Source organism: Mustela nivalis (genome assembly GCF_964662115.1).
Source record: "Mustela nivalis genome assembly, chromosome: 10".
NCBI lineage: Eukaryota > Metazoa > Chordata > Mammalia > Carnivora > Mustelidae > Mustela > Mustela nivalis.
The window spans coordinates 39,378,653-39,398,074 of NC_139029.1; the positions used below are offsets into that span (position 1 = coordinate 39,378,653).

The 19,422-nt window shown below is 36.4% G+C and overlaps 1 protein-coding gene across 10 annotated transcripts in view; it reads left to right on the plus strand.

Moving 5' to 3' along the window:
- The window catches only part of OSBPL9 (oxysterol binding protein like 9), a 174,690-nt gene that overhangs the window by 87,065 nt on the left and 68,203 nt on the right, over positions 1–19,422 (plus strand). For all 10 annotated transcript variants that reach the window (XM_082688426.1, XM_082688427.1, XM_082688423.1 and 7 more), the window contains one exon: positions 12,961–13,037. In XM_082688426.1, coding sequence (XP_082544552.1) covers positions 12,961–13,037 — 77 coding nt within the window. The remainder of the gene's footprint in view (positions 1–12,960; positions 13,038–19,422) is intronic.

Genomic DNA, 19,422 nt, shown 5'->3' on the forward strand with positions numbered 1-19,422 from the left:
ATTGCATGTGCATTCTGCATTTTCTGTATGTAGTCATCTGTCAATGACAGGTTGCATTCACCTTTTGGCTCTTGTGAATAATGTGTTGTGGATTTGCAAATACCTCTTTGAGATTCTATTTTGAATTCTTTGGATAAATACTCAGTAATGGAATTACTAGAGCATGTAGTAATTCTGTTTCTAATTTTCTGAGGAACCTTCATACTGTTTTCCATAATGGCTCTGCTATTTTATATTCCCACCAACAGGGTACAAGGATTCCGGCTTCTTTGCACCCTCATTTCTTAATATTTTGTTCTTTTTGTAGTGGTCATCCTGGTAGGTGTGAGGTGATATCTCATTGTGGTTTTGGCCTTAATTTCCTTAATGGTTAGTGATGCTGAGTATCCTTTCATGTACATATTGGACAGTACTTGAGTGTCTTCTTTGGAGAAATGTCAAGTCAAGTCCCTGGTCCATTTTTAAATTGAGTTGTTTTATGTTGTTGAGTTATAGAAGTTCTTACATATTATGAATGTTAACCCCTTATGAGATACATGATTTGCAGTTATTTTCTCTCATTCTCATTTTTTTCTTTCAGTTGTTTCCTTTGCACAGAAATTTTTTTAAGTTTGTTGTAATTCCATTTGTCTCTTTTTTTCATTTTGTTGCCTATGCTTTTCGTGTCATATCCAAGAATTCCTTGCCAAATCCAGTGTTCTGAAGCTTTCTCTTTCTGTTTTCTTCTAGTTTAATAGTTTTAGGTCTTGGATTTAATCTAGTTTGTTAATTTCTTGCATATGGTGTAAGGTAGGAGTCCAAATTCATTCTTTAGAATGTGGATATCCACTTATCCCAGCACCATTTGTTGAAGAGACTGACTTTTCCCCATTTGTAGTCTCGGCACTCTTGTCAAAAATCATTTGGCCACACATGCAAATTGAGCTCTCTCTTCCTTCCCATTGGTCTATATGTTTATCTTTATACCAGTAAGCCTCCAATTTGAAGATGGTAAAATGAGTATTCAGATGTGTAAGTGACTTGCTAATGTCAATACTAGAAAAAAAGTAGCAAAGCGTGGGCTATATTTTCTCTTTAAAAAGATTTTAATTGATAAATTTGAAAGAGAGAGAGCGAGAGCAGGAGAGGGTGGAGGGGCAGAGGGAGAAGCAGAAGCCGACTTCCTGCTGAGGAGGTAGTCCCACATGGAGTTTGATCCCACTGAGATCATGACCTGGGCTGAAGGCAGTCACTTAACCAACTGAACCACCCAAGTACCCTTGGGCTATATTTTCTGACATTTAGCTCTATATTATCATACAGTAATTTGCCACGTGGTTACCTTTGCTTATTCTGTCCTTTTTACCTTTGAATGCCTCCCTTGTCAATGCCCGCCCCCTTCACATATCCCTTCTCCTTCTTCTTCGCCAAACTCCCTGTCCTTCTTTCTCCACTCCTTCGCCACACCCACACCTTGCCTCTAATTCTTACTTTTAAAAACTTGACCTAATCTCCTTGCTCCAGAAGCCTTCCCTGAGTTCATGTCCATAAACATGCACCCCTTGGGGTAGGTTCTTGGACTCTGCTTACACAGATTTACTCAGTCATTCTGTGTAGTAGCAGTTGTCATTTGACATATATTTCTCCCTGTCATTTGAATGTGTGTTTTGTATAGATAGGGACTGGGTCTTATTTGACTTATATCTCCAGTTTTCTGACAGTACTTGGTATACAGTAGTTTCTCAATGAATGTTGGGTGGATATAGATGGACAGAAGGATGGAAGGATAGATCTAATACTGTGTTAAACACGATGGTTAATATAATCAGAAGACCTAAAATCTTATCATAGAGATGAAACTTAAACACATGAAAAGTGTAAATAGCAGTGTGTAGGGGGTTAAGATTAAATTTTATAGTTTGCCTGTAAATACTTGATTGAAGAATAATTGGGTGATGCATTAGCATTTGTAAGTCTTCTAGGAGTTCTAAGGTGAAAAAGAGTACTGCTGCTGGACTAGTTTTGTAAGGTTTCATGGAGGAGAACTAGGACTTCTGAGGTTTGTGGGATTTAAATACATAGGAGGAGGGTAGAGTAAATGTTAAGATTAAAGGAGAGACAAAGTATTCCATGATCAGGAAGATTTTTAGAGTATTTAGAGGTCTTATAGAAGATATTTTGGTTCATATAAAACAAGCATGAAATGGAAGATGTGGAGGGATTTTACTAACAGGGAGGTTATGTGAATTCTGTAGAATATGGTAGAATGTTGAGGTTTTTTATAAAGAGCATTTCAGTATAAGCTAGTGAGGTGTGCAGGCTGCTTTGGAGGTAGTAGATTATAGCACATGTACTACATTTGTGATGATACTTTGTTTACAGACATAAGACTAAATGAGTTCTTGAGTGAGCATGTAGTCAGGAGGAAATGAAAGTAAGGATATAGAAAGGGACTGTATCAAGGAAGAATCTTATGAGCCTTGTATCTGCTTTCATTTTCGAGGGGTGGCAGATTTAAAGATGATTGCTATTTGGTGGCCTGATGCAGTGAGAATGGCACCTGTTGTCATGTCCCAGCCATTACTCTCAGTTCAGGCCTTACTCTTTTTTTTTTTTTTTTTTTTTTTTAAAGATTTTATTTATTTATTTGACAGAGAGAAATCACAAATAGGCAGAGAGACGGACAGAGAGAGAGATGAGGAGAAGCAGGCTCCCTGCTCCCTGCTGAGCAGAGAGCCCAATGCGGGACTCGATCCCAGGCCCCTGGGATCATGACCTGAGCCGAAGGCAGAGGCTTAACCCTCTGAGCCACCCAGGCGCCCCTCAGGCCTTACTCTTAACAACCATCTCCTAACTGGTGTGGCCCCCTCCAGTTTTGCCCCATTTTTCATTCTCCACAGTATTGCCAGATTGATGTTGCTGATACGCAGATTAGACCATGTCAGTCTCAAGCTTGAACATTTTAAGGGCTTATCCATTTCTTCTTTTTCTTCTTCTTTTTTTAAATATTGTATTTATTTGACAGAGAGAGACGTGAGAGGGAACACAAGCAGGGGAAGCTGGGGAGGGAGAAGCAGGCTTCCTGCTGAACAGGGAGCCCGATGTGGGACTTGATCCCAGGACCCTAGATTATGACCTAAGCCTAAGTAAAATGCTTAACAACTGAGCCACCCAGGTGCCCCTGAGCTTTCCATTTCTTTCTTTCTTTCCTTCTTTCTTTCTTTCTTTCTTTCTTTCTTTCTTTCTTTCTTTCTTTCTTTCTTTCTTTTTTTTTAAGATTTTATTTATTTATTTGACAGAGAGAGATCACAAGTAGGCAGAGAGGCAGGTAGAAAGAGAGGAGAAGGAGGCTCCCTGCCGAGCAGAGAGCCCAATGCAGGGCTTAATCCTGGGACCCTAAGATCATGACCTAAACTGAAGGTAGGGGCTTAACCCACTGAGCCACCCAGGTGCCCCCCAAGCTTTCCATTTCTTAAAGATAAAGTCTGTTTATACTCGTTGGGCTGGGATCCTAATCTTTCGTCATTTTGTCCTTCCCAAAGGAGTCCAACATTCTAGACACATTCAGACCAGTTTCCCAAATACACCTTTTTCAAGTCTCAGTGTTTCATGAACATTGTTAGTGTTGTTTCCTCTTTCAAGATGTCCTTATCCTTCTCTACTTAACAACCTAATTCTATTCTATGACTTAACTCCTCAAGGAGCTCCCTGATTTTTTATTCACTTGTTCTGTTGGTGGCATAAGCCATGTATTTATACAGCTAAATACAAATCTCTCTTTTGAGCTCATTTAAATCAGGATTTAGATCATTGATTTGTTAATCAATTAACAAATGCTCTGAAATAATATTAATAATAGTTTAATGCTTATTAAGCACTTACCTTATGTCATTTACCTAAGTGTTGTATTTGTATTAACTCATTTAATCTCTTCAATAACCCTATGTAGTAGACACTGTTACTGTCATCTTACAAATGAGAACAGCGAGGCTTAGAAAAGATTAAGTACCTTGTTGCAAATTATATGGTTAAAAACTGCCAAAGCTCAGGGTTGGATTTAGGGTTCATGTTTTTTAACTCCATATGTCACAGTGGCTTACTATGACATTATCTAAATGATGTTTTTTGATGAACTAAAATTCTTAAGTTTGATGTAGTTAAATTTATCTGTCATTTTCTTTATAATTAGAAGTTCTGTGTCTTGTTTAAGAAGAAGTTTTCTCTTCCCAAATTATGATGGTATTCTCCTGTTTTACTTTCTGGAAACTTTGTTGTTCTTTTGCAGTTAAGAATAAAGGAATCACCTGGAATTAATTTTTGTGTGTAGTACAAGGTAGGGTCAGGTTTCATTTTTTCCCCATACTGTCCTACCACCACATACTAAAAGATTGTTACTTAACTGGTGTTTGGTGCCACATTTACACAACTCAAGGGTCTGTGTATATGAGTGGGCCTGTTTCTGGGCTCTACTCTGTTTCCTTGGTGTGTTAATCTGTCCATGCTCTAAAACTACTTTTTCTTAATTACTATAGCCTTATAATATGACTTTATATTTGGTACAGTAAACCATCTACGAATGGGTCTGTCTTTTCCAGAAACCCTTTGTTGTTCTTTATCTTTATACCATGTTGCATTTGTATTTTAGAATCAGCTTGACAAATTCTAAAAATACCTTTTGAAATTTTAATTTGCATTGCTTTTAATCTATAGGTTAATTTGAGTATGTTGCTGTATTGAATTTTTCCAATCCTTGAAATGGTATTTCCATTTACTCATATATTCTTTGATTTATCATAGTTTTAAATATAATTTTTAAAAATTTAGAACAATCTTACACTTAAAGAAAAGTAGCAAGTACTGTACACCCCCCCCAGATTGAGAATAAATTACTAAATTAATGTCCCATCACCCCTGAATGCTTTATATTTCCTGCAGATAAGGAAATTTTCTGGTATACACACTGTATAACCACTAAAATCAGGAAATTAACACTGATGCATTAATGCCTTCTAATCCTTAGATTGTGTTCAAATTTCTCCAGGTGTCTCAGTAATGTCCTTTATAGCAATAGGATCTGGTTCAGCATCACATTTTATGTTTAGTTTTCACATGTCTTTAGTCTCTCTCAGTCTGGAATGGTTCCACAGTCTTTCCTTGACTTTTATAACCTTAACATTTTTTTTTTTTTAAGATTTTATTTTTAAGTAGTCTCTACATCCAACATGGGGCTTGAACCCACAGTTCTGAGACTAGGAGTTACATGTTCTACTTGCTGAGCCAGCCAGGTACCCCTGACCTTGACAGTTTTAAAGGTTATAGGTTAATTATTTTGTATCATGTCCCCAAGTTTGGGTTTTTTTTTGTTTTGTTTTGTTTTTGTTTTTTTGGATTTTTTTTTTCATGATTTGATTGAGATTATATCTCTTTGGCCCAAAGATCACAGAAATGGTTCTATGTTCTTATTGCAGGGTTTGTCCCACTCTGATGATACTTACTTTGACCATCTCATTAAGGTGGTATTGCCAGGTTGTTAAATTTCATCTTTTTCCCTTCTTAATTAATATTTTGTGGGAAAGTATTTAGAAACTATGCTTATATCCCATTCCTCGTCAGACTTTTAGTTTATGTATATCAGTAGTAAATGTGGTTTCCTATTTTACTCAACAAGACTATAATTCTTTACTATCATTATTTATTTTAATGCCCAGATTGCCCTCAATTTGGCCAGTAGAATTCCCTTTAAGCTGATTTCTTTGTTCTTTTGACATTTCCCTATAATTCTCTGATATTTCCTTACTTTATGGCACAAAAAAGTATTCCCTTACTGCCTTACTTTCTGGCACCAAAAAAAGTTGTTCCAGGCTTATTTTCTCCCTTACTCATTTAGTTCCATAGTCAACCATTTTTCTAAGAAGCCCTGGTACCTTTTAATGGAGAGTGGTATTTAGAAGTCAACATGTAGTGTTAGGTGTATTTGATGCTGTTAGGTGTCATGGCACCCAGGCCCTCTCATTGCTAGGAAACATATATGTTATATACATATGTGCACATACATAGGCACTCATGTCCATGTGTATTTGTTTACTTATATATTGAAACTATGAGTTAATATCAATACCTTATTCCTAGAAACCATTCTGGTTTTCTCACTTACACATTTGTTACACTGTTTTCCAGCCCCTTAAAGTGAGAAACCTTTTATCTTTGTTATGTCTACTTATTTGGCCAATCCTTCTGTATGTAATTAGTACCCCATCATTACCTATTTCCTTATGTGAATGTCATCCTTATTCCCCTCAGCCTTAGAAACCTGTGCCAGGTTGATTGTGTTCCCTGCAATGTTGGCTCCCTGTTCACCTTTCTTGGATTCACTCTGACTCCTCATGCTGGACTTCTCCACTGTGTGGATTCCTTCTCCATCCTGTTTTGGGTTTTGATGCCTCATGCCACATTGTCTGTTGGTATGATGTATAGTAGTCCCACCTCATGCACAGTTTTGCTTTCTGTGGCTTCAATTACCCACAGGTGACTGAATTTTGGAAGCAGATGATCCTTCTGACATATTGCCAGGTCAGTAGTAGCTTAATGCTACTTCACAATGCCTGTATTAATTCACTTCATCTCATCATGTAGACATTTTATCATCTCCCATCATCACAAAAAGGGTGAGTATAGTACATGAAGATATTTTTAGGGCACAAAGGTATGTGAGGAACAGACCACAGTCATACAGCTTTTATTATAGTATATTCTTATAATTGTTCTATTTTATTAGTAGTTATTGTTGTTAGTCCCTTACTAATTTATAAATAAATGTTATCATATGTATGGGTAAAAACACTAGCTATATAGGGTTTGGTACTATACATAGTTTCAGGCATCCTGGGCATCTTGGAACATATCCCTTGTCAATAAGGGCAAGGAGTATTCTAGGCCCTCCACATCCTGCTCAGGCTCTGATGTCCTGAGCTGGATCTTTCACTCAATTTGGTATAATATTTCTAACTAAACCAGAGAGCTCATTAGATTTTTCCCTATAATGTTCCTTTTCTGTTTCAGGATTCCCACATTGCATTTAGTTATGGCAGTTTCTTACTCTTTTCTTGTCTTTCATGACCTTGACTTTTTTTTTTTTTAAATTTTTGTTTTTTAAAAGATTTTATTTACTTATTTATTTGGCATAGAGAGAGCACACAGGCAGAGGAGGTGGGAGAGGGAGAAGTAGGCTCTCTGCTGAGCAGGGAGCTGGATGTGGGGCTTGATCCAAGAACCCTGGGATCATGACCTGAACCAAAGACAGCCACTTAACCAACTGAGTCACCCAGGCACAGTGATGACCTTGACATTTGTGATAAGTATTATTTAGTAGCATGTCTCTCAGTCTGGGCATATTTGATGTTTTCTCATGATTAGATTGAGATTATATATTTTTGGAAGAATACCACATAAGTGATGCTGTTTCTTCCTCCGTGGGTTGTATTGGGAGGTACATGATGTCAATAAATGTATTACTGGTGATGTTAACCTTAATCACTGGACTGAGGTGGTATCTGCCAGATTTCTCCATCCTAAAATTACTGTTTTTCTCTTTGTAATTGATAAGTATCTTGGGGAAAACACTTTCAGACTTTGCTAATATCTAGTTAGTTTCTTCTCAAACTTTTGCCCACTGATTTTAGCTATCAATATGCCTTCAGTGGATCTTGCTTGTGATAATTACTGCTGTGGTTTTTGTCTAACGATGATTTTTAAATCTCTCTCATTCCTTCTGTACTAATGAATTGTAATTCTTCTGAAGAAAAGCTGTGCCTTTTTCTCCATTTATTTACTTAATTATTAATTACTTATATCATTATTAGATTCTTGGATTTATTTTATTCAGTGGGTTATAGCTCTGTGTTACCATTCTATGGCTCAAATTCTTCAGGAATTGGCCATTGGAGCTCCTTCAGGTTGACTCCTGTTTCCTTTTGACATGCCCCCATTCTTTTCAAGCACTTCCTCAACCTTCCTACATACCTACCAACCTACAATATGTAGGTAATTTCTCAGTTTCATTAGTTATTTCAGGTTAACCTCTATTTTACGTCTGTCCTCAATTTGATTATTTTATGTTCTTTATCATTTCCACTCATTTTTAATTTAATCTTCTGTTGTTTTCAGCCTTTTCGCTTTTCTATACATAGATTTAAGGCTATAAATTTCCCTTTATGTACTATAACTGCATCCAGCGAATTTCAGTATGTCCCATTTTCATTCAGGCAGTTCTAAACATTTTCAAATTTCTTTCTTTTTTCTTCTTTCTTTCTTTCTTTTTTTTTCTTTTTAAGATTTTACTTATTTTTTTGAAAGAGAGAGAGAGATGCACTAACAGGGGTGGGGTATGGAGACGGTGCAGAAGGAGAGAGAGAAAGAAGTAGGCTCCCCACTGAGCAGGGAGCCCCATGCAGGCCTCATTTCCAGGACCCGGGGATCATGACTTGGGTGAAGCCAGATGCTTAACTCACTGAGCCACCCAGGCATCTTTCAACATTTTCTAATTTCTAATAAGATATTTTTCTTTGAACAATGGATTATCTAGTAGTAGTTTTTCCCCTAAACATTTGAATATTTTCTAATTTATACTTTGTAACTGATTTCTAGCTTATATTTTCACTATGAATATGTTTTGTATGATTTCAATCCTTTGAAATTTGTTGAGATTTGTTTTAGGGTTCATTATATGGTCAGTTTTTGGAAATGTTCTGTGTGTGCTTGAAAACAGTGTCTGTTTCATATTTGTGATGTGTAGTGTTCTATGTATGTCCATTGGATCAACTTTATATCAGATTGTTCATAATTTCTAAATTCTTACTAATTTTTGTGTACTTCATCTAATTATTTAATGAATTAGATGTATTAAAATCTGCCACTATGATTATGGTATTTTGTCTATTTTTCCTTGTATTCTCTATGCTTTTGCCATATAGAACTTTTTAAATCTGTGTTTTTAGTTACATAGAAATTTACATTTATTTTATCTTCTTGATGACTTGAACCTCTTGTATTTGCAAAGTGAACCTCTCATCTGGTAAAGTCTATTTTATGCAGTTTTAATAATAGCAACTTTTTGGAGTTAGTGTTTTCTATGATCTTTTTTTATGGTTTGTCTTTTTCTCTACTCCTACTTTTAGTATTTCTGCATCCTTATGTTTAGTGTCTCTTGTAAACATCATAAAATCTTTTTTTTAACATCTTAATTTTAATTTTTTCACTGTTCCAAGATTCCTTGTTTATGCACCACATCCAATGCTCCATGCAGTACGTGCCCTCTTTAATACCCACCACCAGATTCACCCATCCCCCCACCCCTCTTCCCTTCCCCAGACCCTCAGTTTGTTTCTCAGAGTCCACAGTCTCTCATACTTTATCTCTCCCTCTGATTTACCCCAATTCACTTTTCCTTTCCTCTTTCTAATGTCCTCCATGTTATTCCTTATGCTTCACAAGTAAGGGAAACCACATGATAATTGACTTTCTCTACTTGACTTATTTCACTCAGCATTATCTCCTCCAGTCCTGTCCATGTTGATACAAAAGTTGGGTAGTCATCCTTTGTGATGGCTGTGTAATATTCCATTCCATATTGTCTTTATCCATTCATCTGTTAAAGGGCATCTTGGCTCTTTCCACAGTTTGGCAGTTGTGGCCATTGCTGCTATGAACATTGGGGTACATATGGCCCTTCTTTTCACAACGTTGGACAGCATCATAAAATCTTGTTTAAACCCACACCCCTTTTTAAAAAAAATATTTTATTAGAGAGAAAGAGAGTATATACCCATGCTAAATAGTGGGGGTGGGAGCAGAGGGAGAGGGACAAGTAGACTTTGTGCTTGAGCTAGTGTTGAGCTAGTTGTGGGGTTAGATCTAGATCCTGGGACTGTGAGATCATGACCTGAGCTGAAACCAAGAGTCTGATGCTTAACCAACTGAACTGCCCAGGTGTCCCTAAACCCTTTTTTTTTTTTTTTTAAATTTAAGATTTACTTATTTGAGGGGGAGAGGAGGCAGAAGCAGAAGGAGAGAGAGAGAAATCTTAAGCAGGCTCCATGCCCAGGGCTGCGGAACCCAGTGTGGCGCTCAATCTCTCCACCCTGAGATCATGACCTGAGCCAAAGTTAAGATTTGGGTGCTTACTGACTGAGCCACCCAGGTGTCCCTCCTTTCTTTTTTTAATTGGAACATTTACATACTTCATTTATACTTAATTTAATTGTTGGTATTTTAAGGTTAAAAATTTATCATTTTACCATACATTTTCTTTTTGTCTTGCATATTCTGTTTCTTTTATCTTTCTTTCTTGTCAAGTTTTGGATTATTTTTCATTATTGAATTTTTAAATTTATTATGTTGTAAGTTAAATACAATCTTTTAGCGATTACTTTAAAAATTGTAACAAATCCTTCAGTTGCCAAAATTTAATGTCAATTGGTAGTTTTATCTTCTTCCTGAACATTGCAGAATGTTAGAATTCTTTAATTCCATTTTCTCTTTCCCAGTCTACTTGCAATTGTTTTGTATTTAATTGTGTATGTATGTATTTACAACATCATAAGAGTGTATTTTATGTAGTTAGTATTCATTTAGTTTTCCCCACATACTAAACCATTTTTTAAAAAAAAATTTAAGTTTTTATTTAAATACCAGGTAGTTAATATTACAGTATAATATTGGTTTCAGGTATACACTTTAGTGATTCAGAACTTCTATATAATACCCACTGCTCATCACAAGTACACTCCTTAATCCCTATCACCTATTTCCCCTGTCCCCTGCCCCATCTGGCAACCATCAGTTTGTTCTCTCTGGTTAAGTCTGTTTCTTGGTTTGCCTCTCTTTTTTCTCCCCTATGCTTTGTTTGTTTCTTAAATTCCACATATGAGTGAAATCATACGGTATTTGTATTTAACTGACTTACTTCACTTAGCGCAATACACTCTACTCCATCCATGTCCTTGCAAATGGCAAGATTTCATTCTTTTTTATGGTTGAGTGATAACTCATTGGTATGTATGTGTGTGTGTATATATTCTTTATCTGTGCATTAGTTGATGGACACTTGGGCTTTTCCCATAGTTTGACTGTTGTTGATAATGCTGCTATAAACATTGAGGTTCATGTATCCCTTTGAATCAGTATTTTTGTGTCCTTTGGGTAAATACCTAGTAAAATACCTAGTAGTACAGTTGCTGGGTCCTAGGGTAGTTCTGTTCTTAACTTTTTGAGGAACTGCCATAATGTTTTCCGGAATAGCTGTACCAGTTTAGATTTCCACCAATAGTGTAGGAGGCTTCTCCTTTCTCCACATCCTTTCCAACATATGTTGTTTCTTGTGTTGTTAATTTTAGCTATTCTGACAGGTGTTAGGAGATACCTCATTGTGATTGGTATTTCCCTGGTCATGAGTGATGTTGCATCTTTTCATGTGTTTGTTGGCCATCTGTATGTCATCTTTGGAAAAATGTCTGTTCATGTCTTCTCACTTTTTAATTAGATTATTTGTTTTTTCAGTGTTCAGTTGTATAAATTCTTTATATATTAATATACTTTGGATAGTAACTCTTTATCAGATACATCATTTGCAAGTATCTTCTCCCATTTCATAGATTGCCTTTTAGTTATGTTCATTGTTTCCTTCACTGTGCAGAAGCTTTTATTTTGATGAAGTTTATTTTTCCTTCTGTTTCTCTTCAGGAGACATATTTAGTCAGAAAGAGATTATTGGCAGTGTTCTCCTGAGGATTTTGATGGTTTCCTGTCTCACATTTAGGTCTTTAATCCATTTTGATTTTATTTTTGTATATGCTGTAAGAAAGTGATCCAGTTTCAGTCTTCTGCGTGCTCCTGTCCAGTTTTCCCAACACCATTTATTCAAGAGACTGTCCTTTTCCCACTGAATATTCTTTACCACTTTGTCGAAGATTAATTGACTGTATAGCTGTGGGTTCATGTCCAGGTTTTCTTTTTATTCCCATTAATCTGTGTGTCCGTTTTTGTGCCAGTACCATGTGTTTTGATCACGACAGCTTTGTAATATAACTAGAAGTCTGGGATTGTGATGTCAACTTTGCTTTGCTTTTTTCAAGAGGTGTTTGGCTATTTGGGGTCTTTTATGTTACATACAAATTTTAGGATTGTTTGTTCTAACTCTGTGAAAAATGTTTGTGGTATTTTTCTTCTTTTTAAATTTAATTTTATTTCTTTTCAGTACTCCAATATTCATTGTTTATTGTTTATGCTGATAGGGATTGCATTAAATGTATAAATATGTAAATTGCTTTGTTTATTTTAACAATATTTGTTATTCCAATCCATTAGCATGGAATGTCTTTCCGATTGTCTCCTTTTCAATTACTTTCATCTGTGTTTTATAGTTTTCAGAGTACTAGTCTTTCACCTCTTTGGTTAGGTTGATTCCTAGGTTTCTTATGGTTTTGTGTGCTTATTATTTTTGATGCTCTGTTCTTTCCTGCTTCTGCCATCTTGCATCAGACATTATCCATGTGTGCATGAAGAATACTTTGTCGAATTTTTTTTAATGAGTGTGCTCTCCTGGAATTTATAATTCCTCCAGAAGAAAAGTGTCCTTAAATATGAGGCTTATCTTCTGGATGTTTGTCTTCTAGATTTTGTCCTGTTAATTCTTTACTACTTGTTGTTTTCTGTTGTCTCCAGTGAGTTATTTTTAATAATTATTCCAGCTTTTCTAGTTGTTCTCAACGAGAAAGTAGCTTGCTATTATTGAGCATAATTATTCCTTTGGTTGTAAACTGCTGCAAGTAGATTGCATGTTTAGAAAGGATAGGAAGTTGAACCTGTTCAGAAAATGGTGCAACTAAAAACTTTTCCTGTTAATATTGAGGTTTAAAATATTTATTTTCAAACATGAAGCTATATTGTAGAAATTAACATTTCAATTTTTATAATCTTTTATTCCAGCTCGTGATGCTGATGAGCGAGAGAAATGGATCCATGCCTTAGAAGAAACAATTCTTCGACATACTCTTCAGCTTCAAGTAAGAGTCTTTACATGGCTTCTGGATAGTGCATTAGGTTTTTTTTGGTTTGTTTTTTGTTTTTTAAAATAACTGATAATGATGTAATAAAACTTATTTCTGAATCGCTTATTCTTACCTTCATAGTGTTATATAGTAAAGTTATAAAGCATTTTCTTGTGCTTTCTGTAGGGTAAAATACTGATTTTTATCTTAAAATAAGACGGTTCAAGGCAATATTGAATATGAAATGCTATGTTAAAAAATGCTACATTAAAATGCTATGTTAAAAAGATCATTTTTAAATTTAGTATCAATTTTAAATTTAGTATTTTAAATTTAGTTGGTTATTGATAAAACCAAATTTTGCATAGATAAATGCTAAGAGGTTGACTACCTTTTCTTGTTACAGGATTTGGCAGTTACCATGTGTTAGGCAGGAATCTCTGGGATGAAAGTAATAGGGGGGAGAAAAAAACCCAAACTGGTTTAAGTAAAAAGTAAATCTGGCTGAGTTGTGGTTTGAAGTAGGCACTTCACCAGTGTCTTGAGGACCCAGATTCACCATTTCTGTTTTCATGCTTCTTTCCTTCTGGGGTGGCTTTATTTTTAGATGGGTTCTCTTTGTGGTATAGTAAGATGGTAACAGCTGTTTCAGCCTCCCATTATTGAGATATATAACCTGCTATTAGGAGAATGCTTTAGGTGCTCCAGTCCACAGGAGGCTGTTTTTCTTCCTGGACCACCGTAAGCCTAATAGGATTAGTGCTGATTACCTAAACTTCAGTCATTTTCCTAATCCTGACCAATCACAGTTTCACAGTCATATGTTCACTACAGTAGCTGGGATGTTATGTGCTTTAACACTTTGCTGTTAGGATAGAAGATGGTCCCCACCAAGCAAAGTCAGAATAGGGAAAAAGAAGATGCTGGGTGACAAAAACAACAAATGTCTACTCTGTCATACTGAGGATAGTTTTCCATGTTTATTCTTCAATGTAAGAGCTTATATTGTGGAATTGGAGGATGTTGTTTTAATTATTTTGAGTGATTGAATTATACAAAAGTGACATTTTATAACTCTTTTTCTCTACTTATTTTTGTCCTGTACCAGGAATTGACTTGATTAGACAAGGTGGTTAAGGTGGTGTAGGGCATCCCAGGTCCTGCAAGACTGTGAACTCCCATCTCTTGAGAGTATTCAAATAGAAGCTTAAAAAACATTATTCAAGGATGTGGTTATTAAGAGACTATAAGAAATTAATATGGAGTAGAACTGGGAGATCTGTAAGTTACTCTTTGAGCTATGCTTTTTAAAAGCAAGTTCATATTTTCTAAATTTAGTCCACTTAATAAATAAATTTGGCATCATTTCAGCAAATTTATGATTCGGTATGATGATAAGTATTTTAAGAATCCTATTAGCCTGGGGCTGCCTGGTTGGCTCAGTTATTTAAGTGTCTGCTTTTGGCTCAGGTCATGATCCCAGGGTCCTGGGATTAGCCTGCTTCTTCCTCTGCCTGCCACTTCCCTTGCTTGTGCTGTGTGTGTGTGTGTCAAATAAATAAATAAAATCTAACAACAACAGAAAAAGAATTAGCCTGAATGTGGCAGTGTAGATTTCCTCCATGGTTGGTGAGACTGACATTCAAGTCTCTGGGATCTATTCTCAACTTGCCTTTCTAGTCGTTTCTACCGTTATATCTCCCCATCAGCTTTTTAATAGAGTCCTGCTATTTACTTATCTTTTCTGGTCTCCACATTCTTGCACATGATGTTCTCCCTTTCTCTCTGAAATGCCATCTGCTTCCATTCTGCCTTTGTATACCACCCTTTTTCTTCAAAACCTGGTTCAGATCTGACCTCTTCTGTGGAGCCTCCCCTGACTGACTCCTCTCTCCCCATAGTCCAAACTCAAAGTGATCTCTTTCTCTTCTTGCACAATTCACTAAGTCCTTATCATACTCTCTCTCTCTCTCTTTTTTTTTTTTTTTTAAGATTTTATTTATTTGACAGACAGAGATCACAAGTAGGAAGAGAGGCAGGCAGGGGGGCGGGAAGCAGGCTCCCCACCAAGCAGGGGGCCTGATGCAGGGCTCGATCCCAGGACCCTGAGACCATGACCCGAGCTGAAGGCAGAGGCTTTAACCCACTGAGCCACCCAGGCGCCCCCTTATCATACTCCTTTTGTTTAACTTTGAAAGTATGTGTAACTCCAATCTCTCCAATTAGGATTTGGACTCCTTAAGGTTGGGTACCTAATTTGATCCAGTTTTGGAATTTCTGAGCTTTTTCTCAGAAGAAATAAGAAGAAAAGAAAATTTTAAAAAGTCTTAGACTCTGATAGCTTTGATATTTAACATACCCTTGTACAAGAGAAACTTTATATGTATTTTTCCTAAAGTTAATGTATACAGGAGATAGGACACTTAGAAATATGTAATCAAGTGTTAATTTGATTGGCAAGTAGAGTCTCCTATACTTGGAGAGTAGAGTCTCCTCCCACAAATAGGGAGGTATGATGAAGAACTAGACTCTGGAGCCCAGATGTCTTGGTCTACATTCCAGTGCTACTACTTATATTTAACTCTTTACATTGAACTTAGTCTATGTTTCCATATCCTCATCTATAAAATGAAGATAATAAAAGTACCTGCCTTTATAGAGTTGTTTTGATGATTAAATGAGTTAAATGCAAATTTGTTGAAGTCGTGCCTACCTATAATGAGAACTTGGCAAATGTAGCTGTTGTTCCTAATGAAACTACTCTATTTCCACTCTCAGTACTTCACATTCTGAAGAGTCAGTAGCTGTTAGATGAAGAAATAATTAAAGGAATTAACAAAGAAACATGATGTATAGGTTGCTTTTCCATTGCTGTTTATTGAGTACTTCGAGATGTATAGTGTTCCATTCAGGCACTGCAGGTAAGTGCTCATGGAGCTTTCTTCCAAATGGGCATGAAGGGCATTTACATGTCTTCCTTTTCCATTGAATTTCATCTCTGCTTCAGCCATTAAACCGTACTATGGCCTTGTTATTACTGAGGGCTGCACTACCTCCAAAATACCGAATTTAAAAGTATTTTCTCTTTGGTCACAGTTTTATCATCTTCATCCTCTTATCACTTCTGAACTTTCCTTCTCTCATTTTGGTCTGAGTGCCTCTTCTCCATTTTTCCTGGCCATTTAGTACCTTTCTATTTTGCCTATGTCATCCTCCAGTATAGACCTTTTATTTGCTTCTTCAAACCGATTTTGCTATCACCTTTAGAATTTTTGTCACTGGATTTTGTACTGTGTGCCATTTCTGGTCTCCATTCCCCAGGGCCCCCCCATTGTCTGGTTTCTCTGTTTCTAGTACTGTTAGAGGTCATAATATTAAGTGGCTGTATGTATAACAATTTAAATTTTGTCTAACTTTAATTGGATTTCTGTAACTATTTAATAGTCTTCTTATCGACTCCTGGGTTTTTATTAAATCCCCACAGTGGAATATTTTTTTAATTAGTTTTCAGTATCTAATACGGCCTGCTCCCTTCTTTATAGAAAAAGATCTTGGGGCACCTGCGTGGCTCAGTGGGTTAAGCCTCTGCCTTTGGCTCAGGTCATGGTCCCAGGGTCCTGGGATAGAGCCCTACATTGGGCTTCCTGCTGAGCAGGGAGCCTCTCTGCCTGCTGCTCTGCCTACTTGTGATCTCTCTCTGTCAAATAAATAAACAAAATCTTCGAAAAAAAAAAAAGTCTCACTTCAGTAGTTCTTAGTGATTTCACCTATACTTATTTTTTATGCTTTGCATATTTCAAAGAAAAACATTCTTACTCTTTCCCAGAGTTAATACAACAACCATACTGTGACTGCATGATGTTTCCTTTGAGACTATGACCTTAGTCCCTCTCCCTCCAGTAGCCCTCAACCATTTTCATGGATTTGGCCAAAATTTCTGTGGAGGTGACTTTTCTTTCCCTCCACACCTCCCCTTCTTTACATATACATCTTTTCATATTTAGCTTTAGTCCATACTCTTCCCTTGTGGATTTTGCCAGTTAGATGGCTCCCAGGAACTCAACCTCAGCATGGCTAAAACTGAACCTATCATGTCTCCTCAAACCCATCTCTTTCTCTCATTTTTCTTTTTCTGTTAATGACAGTGTTATTCTCTGAGCCATGAAGTTTGAAAGTTGAGAATCCTTTTGGGTGCAATTTCTAAACTGTCAAACTGTGTGTGTGTGAGTGGGTGGGTGGGTGTGTGTGGGTGTGTGTGTGTTTAGTAGGATCACTTATACTCCTCTGATGTTCACTTTGTCATATAAGTTGCATCTTGCTAACTCTCCGGTGCCCTTGTAATATTTCCTGAATTTATTCTCTTTATCTTAATAAAAGAGTACCTTGAATAAATGACCTCTGGGCATTTTTAACAGTGAAAAACCTTTAATGATTTACATTTGCTTGTAGGATGAAGTAAAACTTATTAGGGGATTTCAGGCTCTCTTTGATTTGATGCCAACCTACCTTTTCCACCTCCTGTTCTACATGTTTCTTGTTCCATGCTTCTACTCATGCTACTCTCTCTCATATCCTTACCATCCCAAGTCCTCAAATTTGCCTCTGTGTGATTAATTCCAGTCATTCAAGACCCAGTGCACATATTACCTCTTCATTTTATCTCTTTCTTACCACTGTAATCAAAAGCAGTCTCTTACCTCTGTAACCTCTGCTGTAATTTCCCCTTCTGTGTAGCCCATATGGCAGTCTGGTATATAATAATAACAGTAGCAACTAATACTTGAGCACTTCTTATGTGCCACAAACTGCATGGACTTTACATGCATTATCTTACAATAATACATTATTATATAACTCATTGCCCACTTGAGATTATAAACATTTTTTTTATAGTATTTTTTCCATTGCACCTATGCCAAGCTCAACAGGCCCTGACTAACCTTCTGAATATGGTTTAAGAACCAGTATATTATAATAGAAAATCTTTAGAGCCAGGCTGCCCAGTCTTTGGGTCCTGACTATGCCATCTTATTGGATGTATATTAATGTGGAATAAGTACTTAATTTCTTTTAAACCTCTTTTAAACCTTAGCTGATCTTTAAAGGTAAGTAGTTGTGTTAAGATGTGTTAAGATGTTATAATATTACTAGCATATTACACATTACACATTGTATGGTGAAGGTAGTCATAAATATTTGTTCCATTCTTCCTTCCATTCTGATTGACAGTAAATCCATCTAGAGCATGTCTTGTACCTTTTCCCTTTCCTACCATCTTTCCTCTTTTCTTTTCCTGTTCTCACTCTTCTGTCGGTATCTTAAGATTTATTTTTTTGAGAGAGAGCATGCACACACACATTGGAAGAGGGGCAGAGGGAGAGAATCTTTAAAGCAGACTCCACGCTAAGCATAGAACCTGATGTAGGGCTTGATCCCAGGACTTACGAGATCATGACCTGGGCTGAAACTAGGAGTCAGATGCTTAATCGACTGAGCTACCCAGGCGCCCCTTCTATGGGTATCTTAAAAATGCAATTAGGATAGTCTGAGAATGGGAGAAGACAACTAAAAAATCTTCTCTCCTTTCAACTCCTAAGGAACTCTATTTTCCAGTAGTCAGTCTAAACTTGTATATTAGCTTGTGTTATCTTTTCATGCATTTACACCCAACTAAATAGGACACTACTTGAAGAGGTGCTTTTGAGCTTCTTATCTTACCTTCCTCTTAGCCTGTAAGAAGTCTTCAGTGGATATTTGATGATACTGATTAATGGAGGCAAACCTTTCAGATTCTTTATTTGCCCTACTAAGCTTTAGTATGAACTAAATGCTGAGAGATTGCCAAGCAAAGGAATTTATCACTGGAAGAAGATAGGATGCTACATTGTGTAGGTTTTGCAGTATCGTCCTATATAATACAAAGTATAGTGAAACATAGCAGCTTGCCTGGATCTCATACAGATGTATAAAGAGTTGTATAACCTTCAGTAAACTTGGGCCTGTTTTAGGAGAAAATTCTTGGAAGCCCAGAATTCCAGTGTTTCAAGTATTATATATACAATGTTATTCAATGTGGGCAAACAAAGCTAGGTATAAACTTCTTAGATTTAAAATCATGCAGAACTAAATTTACATCCAAAAGAAAATTGCAAGTAAAATGCAAATGAAACACAAAGCAATAAAATCTAAATTGACATTTATTTACTGTGATAAATGATATTGCCTTATAAAAATGGTCACCACTTACCATGTGAAAATGGTACAGACTGTTAGGGTATAGATTCTTTTTTTTTAAGTTTGACATGAGTACACTACTGTGGATTATGACTGTCATCTTGCCATTTTTCTTTGTTCTGACTACTGGGAAACCTTCAGTTGTATATCACATCCTATGAGGTTA